An 11,377-nucleotide genomic window follows, 5' to 3' on the forward strand; every position below is an offset into this window, starting at 1 on the left:
CCGAGCCTCTTGAAAGAAGGCTTCCTGAGCCTCTTGAAAGGAGGCTTCCAGGCCTCTTGAAAGGAGGCTTCTGAGCCTCTTGAAAGGAGGCTCTGAGCCTCTTGAAGGAGGCTTCCGGGCCTCTTGGAAGGAGGCTTCCAGCCTCTTGGAAGGAGGCTCTGAGCCTCTTGGAAGGAGGCTTCCAGGCCTCTTGGAAGGAGGCTTCTGAGCCTCTTGGAAGGAGGCTGAGCCTCTTGGAAGGAGGCTTCCTGAGCCTCTTGGAAGGAGGCTTCCGAGCCTCTTGGAAGGAGGCTTCCGAGCCTCTTGGAAGGAGGCTTCCGAGCCTCTTGGAAGGAGGCTTCCGAGCCTCTTGGAAGGAGGCTTCCGAGCCTCTTGGAAGCAGGCTTCCGACCCTCTGGGAAGCAGGCTTCCGAGGCCTCTTGGAAGGAGGCTTCCTGAGCCTCTTGGAAGGAGGGCCTGAGCCTCTTGAAAGAGGCTTCCGAGCCTCTTGGAAGGAGGCTTCCGAGCCTCTTGGAAGGAGGCTTCCGAGCCTCTTGGAAGGAGGCTTCCGAGCCTCTTGGAAGGAGGCTTCCGAGCCTCTTGGAAGGAGGCTTCCGAGCCTCTTGGAAGGAGGCTTCCGAGCCTCTTGGAAAGAGGCTTCCGAGCCTCTTGGAAGGAGGCTTCCGAGCCTCTTGGAAGGAGGCTTCCGAGCCTCTTGGAAGGAGGCTTCCAGGCGTCTTGAAATGAGGCTTCCGGACCTCTTGAAAGGAGGCTTCATGAGTCGATGTTCTATTACTCGATATCGACTCATGGAAGCAAATTAAGGTACACCGGGGCAAGTTGAAACGGTTTTTTCAAAGTTGAACTTTAAAGTGCTATAAAAAAATCGCTTTTTAATGAATTTTTAATCCGTTTGCGGTGTTTGCTAGTTCGGGCCAAAGGTTATACATAAAAAATAAGCAACCTCAACGAACTTTTTTATAAATATTGTGTATATTGAAATTACTTTTTTATGTGCATCGTTTCAACTTGCCCCGCGTATCGGGGCAAGTTGAAACACTGCGCTACATACAGAGATAAGCTATTTTTCCGTATTAAAATCACAATATATGTACTCAGTGAGACTCAAGACGCACGTGGTTGTAAAGGTAACTAAATTCGCATAAGAGTCCCATGTAATTTTTTGATGATTTTGATTTTCTTTCTAGAAACTAGCTTAAAATTGTCTCCTGTTTAAGAAAACCTGATAACATAGTAGGCTTTGTTCTAAAAATTTTAAAACCAAATCCCAAATTGTGTTGCCTCATCTTGATATTTACTCGCATAAAAGTAACATTCCAGATATTGATATTCTTTTATTCAAAAAATAAACTTAAATATGGTCCATTCAATTGTCTCATATCAATACATACCGTGGGACATCGAAATCCGTACTCTAGACTAGGCTATAGAAATCGAATGCAAATGAAACGCTTGTCATTGACAAGGGAACATGAAGGCTTCTACTTTTGATGTGTTTCACATTTACACATAAAAACTACGAAAAACATGAGAAAATTATGAATTAAATCAACTACTCCTGAATCGAAATCCGTCCACCGCACACTAATTTTGAATCAAATGATGATAATCCGTACAACTATTTTCAAACTAAATATTTAAATTGAAGCAGACTGATTTAAGGTGAGTTACGGCGGCGTCCAAAAATGGCAGCCACAATGGCCGTGCTATCCCTCACCTCGCGTTTTTGCTCGCACAAATGTGAATATTTAGGCGGTTAGCACATCTGGAAACCATTTTTTCGTGTATGCTGCAAGTGAGCAAAGGTGAAAAACTACTTTCCGTTTATGTCTGTCGTTTACTTTTCGAGTTATGTGCCCTTCAAAGCGCTATGTAGAATTTTAATTGGACTCCAACGCGATTCACCTTAACAAACTAACATTGAAAATAGTTCAATACGCACTTTGAAAAGCGATCTCTTCGATTTGTAGTCCGCTTATCTTATGTAATTATTCGCAATTAGCAATAAAAACACAGTTACTTCTGGTGCTATTATGCTCTATCCGTAGAACAATGGCGGCAGAAACTTCGCGTTTGGTGGGTGGCGACTTGGTTTTGATTTTTGTTGTTTTAATTTCAAAGCCTACTTTCCATTTCAGTGCCCTAAAAGCTTTCTATCAAGTATCTGAATTTTAGAAAAAAAAAAATTGCGTGGGAGACGTTTTGAATCGTTGTTTCAACTTGCCCCGCACCACACATTTCTATTTGCCCCGATGGGTTTAAATTGCGAAGCAATTTCAAACGACCGAAATACAAAAATCAAAACGGATCTCCCATCGATTTTTCATAATCATTATGCTTGTTCAACATTGAATGATTACCTACCGTAAAAATTTGATGAAAACACTCTTCCAACCATCATTTTGAGACCGGTTTTATTGGCACGTCAAAAAGTTGGTTAAAATTTTGCGAAGGGCGAAAAAAAAAACATAGGCAGGAATTGCGTTTTTGTAGCTGCAATCTTCTGGGAATGGCAGTCAGAAGGTGCGTTCAGGGGAGTAGTTTGTTGTAAAAAATAATCAGGGCATTGGGTCATTTCCGATCCAAATTACAGCTTCCGTTTCAACTTACCCCGCATTTCAACTTGCCCCGGTGTACCTTATGCCATATTATAATATTTTTTGGGTTACTGTGATGGTCCCTTGAAACAGCTTTCCAAAGAGATTCTCTTCCACATCTCGATATATCCATGAGTCGATGATCTCTTTAATATCATTTTATGGAGGTTTGACTGTAGTGAAAGTCTACTGTGACCTCCAAATAACCCAGAAACGGTCCTTCGGAAGATACGGAACATCCTTAAAAGTGGCTAATTCCAACAGTTTATCTCAGAGCATCGCAACTTTTTCGTAACCACCCGTTCTGTCAAATTTAGCATGCAATCAAAAATGCAAGTCTTCCGTGACCCATTAATACACCCGAAATGGTACTGCAGAAGATCCGGAACGGATGACTTCCGATGGAATTCCCGGAGGAACTTTTGGAGGAATTCCCGGATTCACCCATATGAATGAAAGCAAAAATTAGCGAAGCTGTGGGATAAACTTTTGGAACTGACCATTTTAACTGATATTCCTGATCTCCCGGAGGACCGATTAGTGGACATTCAGACAGAAAATTCCCACTATTGATTGTACAATTACTGCCCCGCTATGGATGGTTTCGAAATAAAATGAGGAGCTCTGGGATAAACTTCTGGAATTAATCATGTTACGGATGTGCAAATTTCCCGGAGAACCGTTTTTAATCATTCTCGATAAAAGAGGACTTTAGTGTTGTCGACTATAAATGTAGCATGCCGTTAACAATGTTTTCCAAAAAAAAATTGATTGTGATTAACTTTTGATAGATCACTGAGGACTTTCAATATTGATTACACTCATAATTCACCGTTATGCATGCTAGCAAAAATGCGCAGATTTGGGATGAACTTTTAGGATTAACCTATTTTACGGATATTCCGGATTCTCTGAGGACCGTATTGTGGTCATTTCGGGTCACAAAATACTTTCACTATTGATTGCATAAACAACTTTTGGAATTGGCCACTTTAACGGATGTTTCGGATGATTTACAAAATTTATTGCGCACACAATTCGCCCGTATGGATGGTTACGAATATAATAGCGAAGCTCTGGAATAAATTTTATGGATGTTCCGAATCTTCCAGAGGACCGTTTTAGGAGCATTTGCGGATCGCAAATGACATTCACAATTGATCGCACAGACATTTCATCGGTATGATAGGTTATGAAGAAATCGCGAAACTGTGGGAGATCTTTCGGAGGACCGTTTCGGGAGCCTTTTGGGGTCACGGAAAAGTTTCACTATTGATTGCACTCACAATTCGCCAGAATGAATGGTTACGAAAAAAATGAGAAGCTCTGGGATGAGCTTTTAGAACTGCCCACTTTTACGGTTGTTCCGGATCTTCCAGAGAGTTTTCCGATGACCGCTCGAGGGATACAAAAGCCAAGAAATTGTGTATACAACATAGCAAATACAATTCATCATTAGAGCACATATTTGCAAGCAATTTAATGTATCATAACACGAAACTCGAAAATTAGGTGCCTAATCTAATCTCAAACAGTACCACTTTAGTAAAGGTGGGGACTAAAGATGTCAATTTGGATGAATCACCACATGGTCTTATTCTAGAAACCCACAGCTTTCGTTTGATGACTAAAGATCGAAAATCGGTTGAAATTTGAGTTTTTGTGATCGTGATGAAATCTTGGGTCCAAATGGACCCCAATGCACAATGTGTAACTTTTTTCTAATGCATTAGGAAGCTTAATACGTCCACCGTGCGTTACTAGTTGAGGGGTCATAAAGAAATTCTGAATTAATGCTCATTAAGGAAACCATTATCAATTCTCACTCATTCATAAATGATTATTCATGGCTAGTCTAGGCCTATGTACCTACATCTAGATCACACAAACCAATCCGGAAAGATTAAGTTCTGCCCCATTTGAATTCAATCGTTTTATGAACTTCATCTCCATAAATAGTTCCCTGCTTCGCGTGATTATTTTTGTCATCACGTCACGACCAACTACGGCGATAGTGCTTATGTGTGCTTGTTTTCACTTTCGGTCTTCCACTGCCAATGCCCAATGGATACTTACACGGTCCACAGAGTCAGCTTCATTGAGGAAAGAAAACATTCAAAGATTATTCCCGTTTAGGTATGTGTACTTCTTTTCGATATGACTCATTTATTGTCGTTTGTTGGTCAGATAAGTGACCGTTGTTGTGTTTTTTTTTTTTTCATTACTCAGTGAACCACCATCGTGATGCATCGTAGGGCATATGGGGGAATGCAATTATAGAAATAAAAGAATAGCATCATTGTATACGCTATTTAAAACCATTATTTCCCAATCGTTTTGCATCTTACACGAACAAAATTCTTTTAAACATTGCTATGTTAACACACCATATTGATTATAGAGCAGGCCTGCCCAACCTTTTCAAGCCACGGGCCGATTTTCAGAATGGTCACTTGCTGGCGGGCCAGAAAATATTCGGTACATATTTTTTATACATTTTCAAAATAACCTGTGGGCATCGTGGCCGTGAGGTTAGCGACGTCAATCGTCTAGCCGCATGTGCTATGGAGCGGGGGTTCGATTCCCGCCCCGGTAAGGAGAAAACTTTTCGTAAAGCGAAAATGTTCTACACTGTTCCACTGGGTGTTTGTGTAAATGTCTTGTCCGTTGTCTCATGCTAGATGTTTAAGGGTTCAGTCTGTGCGACCTCTGGTCGAAGACGGTGGCCCTGTCTTTTTAAATAATTAAAGTAAAATACATTTTTTTTCGAAATGGCATTAAGTTTTACAGAATGGCTAAAATTAAAAAACTAAACACGATTTAATTGCGTTTGAACGACCTTCTCATGTGCTTATTTTGTTTTGTTTTTACGTAACAGGACATGGAATTGTTGGCTTCTTCCCAATACTCGGCGCATATTGATTTCACAATTAGTGATCGAATTTTGCGAGCAAACAATTACTTTTTACTGCTTTCATTCTTGATAAACAGTTGTGTACTTCTGGAGAGAGAAAATGTCTTACGAAAGATGTGTCTTTCTGAAATTTGGATTCGAGCACGTTGCTGCATTGGAGGTCAAGGTCTCCATTTGGTCAAGGTCTCCATTTGAAACATTCCAAGTACATTATTTACATCAGTAAACGGTGTTGAGGAACTGTGTTCTCAAAAATTACCGAAAGAGCTTGAAAATATCTGTTGAAAGGCTTCGACTGTTTTCTACCAGAATTTGAGAAATGTATCAGTTTCCGACAAGCAATTGTGCCAAATTGTTTCAATTATGTTTCAATAGTTTGCATTTTGGATAATAAAAGTTCGACGTCTTGATCCCTGATTTGAAGGCTTATATTTAAGGCATTGAGATGTTTGATGACATCTTCTGTGAAGGCTCATTCATTCATGATCAAGCATCCTTTCGAAGAGAATAAAATCTCTCAAGCAAGGAACCACGGGTTAGGCTACGAACGTCGCATTAACTCAGAAAATCTCCGTATTCTGCTTCCATTTCTACCAACATAATTTGAAATTAGTGGTGGTTAAGTTTCCTCGCGTAGGTAAAGTTGATTTTTTTTATTAGCGAGCTTCGCTACATCACGAATATTGACCGTTTTCGCACATAGATCTTTTTTTGGTAAAAACTTACACTTTTACTGAGAAATATCACAAATTGACTTTTGTGGCTGATTGTTGATTGCTTTAATTTTTAAGTGACACAACGCCCGTGTTATTCCCCGTCCCGATTCAGAAGCAGGGGGCTTTTCGCACAATGTAGTTTCCAAGTCTACTGTGAGAACTCTAATTCTTCACCGTGCTTTACGACGTAAACTAATACTACTGAAGGAGGCTTTTCTTTAGAGCACACCATGTTAACAGCAGCCGATATGTATTCCCTAACAAATTCTCCGCCCTGGAAAGGTTTCATCCATGTGGGGAATAAAGTTAGTCGGAAAAAAGCATTCGTATTTTTGGTTACATTGATGGATAAATAAACGATGATCATTCAGTGTTCCTTTCTTGGAGCGTAAGCACGCTTTCCAATTTTCGGAGTTGAAGACAAATTTTCCGCTGATTGAAGAGCGAGGATTTGTAAGGCTGCGACAATGGCGCAGTCGTTGCTCCCTTATAGGTAAGAAAAATCACCAACTGACTAGATGGATAGGCGAAAAAAAAATGGCAAAAAAAGAAAGGTAAGCCATTAATATATGAGGCAAAAGAAAATGATAAGCCTCAAAGAAGCAAAAACAGCAAAAAATAATAGATAAGCTATGAATTTGACCGGCAGAAGAGAATGTTGCCAAAATCTCATCAACAGCAAAATTGACCCGTGCTACATTATTCGACTCCGTGCTTCCCCATACTGAATTCTATTAAATACTAATAACCTAGTATCTGTTGATAAATAATGAACAGGAGCTTCTCGAGCCAGATGGGAAAGCTTTCGGGCCGTTTATGAGGTATTTTTTCTTACACGCCTCGGGCCACAAAAAAAGGAGCCAAGGGCCACATCCGGCCCGCGGGCCGTACGTTGGGCAGCCCTGTTATAGAGTGAGATGAACATAAGTGAAAGGATGAGATTACATGTTGTTTAAGTTAAGTTTGTATGCAAATTTAATACTTCATCGCATTGCTCGTTCCTATCATGAACTAAGGGGAAGTCATTTTCCCAATTACTGCGGGACAGACAATCATTTGGATACATTTGAGAGTATATGAAACACTTTGTGTGAAGGGAATGAAAACCCAGCCCTATTTCAAACTAGCAGAACGAGTGTAGGCTTAAGATTGCCAATTCGAGTACAACGGGTTCGATTCTCGACCAACTTACTTCTGCATAACAGTGAATCAACGTACTCTCATATACTTCTGAAACCTTAAATGAGCTATAAGCTATACCTAATATTCCGAAGAGCTCCTATAAATACAAATTTAAGCATCGGGCAATCATCCAGTGGGAACGTAGTTCCATAATGCCAACCCCGAACTATTTCCGCTGGGTGCTTCCGCCATGTACTCTCACAGACGATAATGAACATTCGGAACGGATACGGAGATGGAGACTGCGGTAAATAGGAAACTTTTTCACAATTGTATGCCATATGCCATTGTCTGCTGCAATCCGGGAAGGATTTCATTTCATAAAGTAATGATAGTAGATCTGGCAATACAGCGAGCGTTGGCTAATTGGGTGTTCTGCAGTTGGGAGTATGCATTTGACTGCTTTTTAATTGGGGACCACCCAATTACATTTGATGTCAAAAACATATTTAATTTTCGCTTTGGTGTAACCGATAGAATTTGACGAGACAAAATTTTCATTTTATTGCGATTTTCATTTTCTATATTCATGTATCTGAATTAAGTCAGAAGTAGACATCAATGGTCACAAACGATAGGTCCAATTATTAAAATGCCTTTTTGTCTTTCTCGTATTTTAAAGACATTTCCATTTCAGAGCTGTAAGCGTATTCCGACCACTATTTCAATAGGTACGACATTTTACGACATCCGTACACCGTTGTTAATTATTTTAGCTACTAACTTCAAATCACACCAGTGTATGAAACCGCTTCAAATCAATTCCAATCATAACCAGCAATAGTCAATTCAATGTTTCTAGGTCATAAAAATATCGATACCAAAAGCGACCGTGGGTCGTACTAAGCAAGACATACGAGCCACAGTGTTCGCCATTGCATTGGTCAGCAGCGGGAAATCTATTCGGCCTCCCTCGTCGCCAGATCTTTGTATCCGTCACACTCGTTTGAGCGCGGCATCGCCTTGGCCACCCACCTTGTGTACGGCGGCATATCTCATTCTCAGCACCGTAGTACAGAGGCTGGCTTTGATAGCTGTTGCGATTTGATGCAATGTTTGCGGTCAATGTAGAGCATTTTCCGTTTGTGTGGTTTTTCCGCTTTATTGACTTCGCTTGCGGGGTAGGTACGTGCGGTCTTGCGTTTTGCTCGTCTGGTTTCTATTTATTGAACACAAGTGATTGTATTTGGAGGAAATACATGCAGCCAAAATAATCAGGACGTTATTTACCCACCAGTAGAGCACCAATTTGTCATGGTATTTTATTTGCGTTCGAGCTGTTTTCGGTTCTCAGAATTGAGAGAATTTGGATTTGTTCCTGAACACAGGTTAGATGAGCTTGAGCTCAATTGATTTCCCGTAGTTTCAACATCATGAGTCCACCTACAGCAGATATTGAGTTTAGCAACGCAACGGTTACCGGGCCGAACTAAATCAAACGCACTGCCTTCAGATTGATATTTCAAGGATGTTGCTGACTAGGCAAACTAAAACCGCCACCTGTCTTATCATATATTCTAAATAACCCCCTCGAAGGCGACAGGCAAAACGAAGTTAGTATTTAAACGGCTACCGCGCCCGCCATCTACTTGGCCAGTGGGGCGTAGAAGCGAGCACTGCTGCACTGATTGAAAGAAAGCCGATTGCGTTGGCTTGGCAAATATATTTGAAAACATCCAAACGATGGAAACTATGTCTGCTACTCTTTGGCTTATGTGGCCGGCTTACATGCAGCAACAACATCCGATGTGTAGTCGCTGTTTGTTATGATGAGCACGGGGCTAAGGTAGAGTCATCGCAAAAAATGTGGTGAAGTACGAGAAGAAGGTATGTATCGCACGTTTCTAGGTATGTTGGTACACTTGCAAACCATTCCGACAGTTGAGGCTTATGTTAAGCACTTGAAGCATGTAGAAAACATATTCTGGCAAGGTCTACAGTTAGCCCTTGTGGTAAGCCAAGTGCAGATTCAGAGTTCAATTTTCCACCAATCAAGGATCTTGATTATAAAAAATCTATTCAGAAGGTAGCGTTTCGACAGTCAGCCTTTTCTGAATTGGAAATCATGCATAGAAATGTCCGACTTGCGGTGGTTTATCCAAATACTAATATTAAATAATATTATTGGAATGATCTCTCCAAATTTGGGCTTCAATAAACCAAAACTGTCCTAATTATAGACTGCACGTGCTACTACACTGCCGTTATACGCATAACTGTCCCATGTATATAGGGAATCCCAGCAAACATGGGACAAATATGCGTATGACGGCAGTACATACCAAATAAACATTGCCTAGAAAAAAGTCCAAAATACCAAAATAAATTCTTTTTACATTTTTCATAAACTGCTACAAAAAATCTATTGCTCACAAACAAATAAGTCCGTCAGATTCAACAGTTTACCGCAGCACAATCCACGAATGCCCCACTTCGTGCCATCATAACTCACCTTTGATTGAAGGGTCGCACTCGTACCGCCACTTTCAACGATGCCATCCTGATGAAGCGTTCGTGCCTATCGTCCTTGATGGATGTCTTCTCAGCTGAAACGGCGTTCGCGCAGCAGCACACTATTACTCATCAATAATTGCAACAGATGGTCACGCTTCCTTAATTCCGCATCAGATGTAGCAGTCGAAATCGAAACCGAACAGTACCTCGATCTCCAGCCGAATAAATGAGTTGACAGCGACAGTTGTCATTAGTTGAAACTGGAGGATAGTGATCTAGGCCGGCTATCATCTGCTAATTGGCACACTGCTCCAACTATACCATTCCATTTCTCTATACCAAAGACTTAATCGATCAACTTCGTGTAGATTTCTGCTATTGCACCTTCGTTGATTTGGTCTGCGTAGTTGTCGATTTCGCACATACGTATATTATTATTTTTGCTTCTTCTCCAGCTGCACAAGTAACACCAATTAGCATTTTATTTTCACTCGAGCCTCTTCTTCACTTTTATTTATTTTTTTACCCGCACCATAATTTTTCAGGCAGACAGTTAAGGTAGAAGACGTTTTTCTTCACGAAACTTTGCACAACACAATTATTCTTGCTTCGTGAGGGTAGTGGGATCAACGCTTCGTGTCATTCTGCTCCACTATTTGCTCCAGCCACATACACAGGGCTTGATAAATATCCACTTTCCTTATATTTTGGGTCGGCACTGTTAAACTAAGCCATAGCACGACAATCATCTATTTTCACTCCATAAATTTTCCACGCAAACGTTATGGTCGGAGGGAAAAAATTTCTAGGGCACTTCTCCTACCTATTCTTCATTCATGCATCGCATTTTCTAGAGAACCATATGCACGGGCAAACGAAACGTACCTACAATTGTAGTAGGCAAAGAACCAATCCCAAAACTCATCTTAGCAGCCATCGGAATTTGCACCACCCAAAAACACAACTCTGAATCGAACAATTTGGTTATTCAACCCCTCATACCAAAATAGCTTCCTGTGTGAGAACAAAAACAATAACAAACATAGAACACCATATTTGCGTTGATATTTCACCAATCCCCGTCAAATTTTACATCGTATTTCACGCCCAGCACGAAGCCACAAACAATTCATGCAGCCAATATGAAGATATAAAGCACTTGGAAAATGTACGATGGACAATTGAAACGAAAAAGCCAATTATTCGCACTATTCATCTAATAAAAGAAGCGCACCACCAACGCGACCGATCGAACCGAATTCTCTCCGTAAAGTGAGTATGAGAAATCGGCTGGCCGCCCACCTCCGAACCGTCCGAATGAAGGTTGAAAGCGAACACAAAGAACACTTTTGACAGTCACAAGCGGAAAGAAGTGACAGCATTATGGCTTGCTGTCAGTACACTGTATTCGTTGCATCTCGCTCGCCGAGGATGGATGAAGCCGGCGGCGGGAAAAGGAAAGGTAGATTTTCGCTGAAATATTTCCTGACTGTAGGGGATTGCTTTTCATGTGA

At 41.0% G+C, this 11,377-nt stretch overlaps 1 protein-coding gene across 5 annotated transcripts in view; it reads right to left on the minus strand.

Moving 5' to 3' along the window:
• The window catches only part of LOC134202185 (kinesin-like protein Klp98A), an 87,189-nt gene extending 76,047 nt beyond the window's left edge, over nucleotides 1–11,142 (minus strand). The window contains exons 1-2 of one of the 5 annotated variants that reach the window (XM_062677242.1): nucleotides 10,957–11,141; nucleotides 9,862–10,877 (exon numbers count right to left, since the gene is read on the minus strand). In XM_062677242.1, the coding sequence (XP_062533226.1) occupies nucleotides 9,862–9,908 (47 nt within the window). In that variant the 5' untranslated portion in view covers nucleotides 9,909–10,877; nucleotides 10,957–11,141. Of the gene's footprint in view, nucleotides 1–9,861 lie in introns of all 5 variants that reach the window. The other 4 variants (XM_062677248.1, XM_062677255.1, XM_062677262.1 and 1 more) reach the window with 4 other exon arrangements.
• Nucleotides 11,143–11,377: the final 235 nt, after the last annotated feature.

This window comes from Armigeres subalbatus, chromosome 1 (assembly GCF_024139115.2).
Source record: "Armigeres subalbatus isolate Guangzhou_Male chromosome 1, GZ_Asu_2, whole genome shotgun sequence".
Taxonomy (NCBI): Eukaryota; Metazoa; Arthropoda; class Insecta; order Diptera; family Culicidae; genus Armigeres; species Armigeres subalbatus.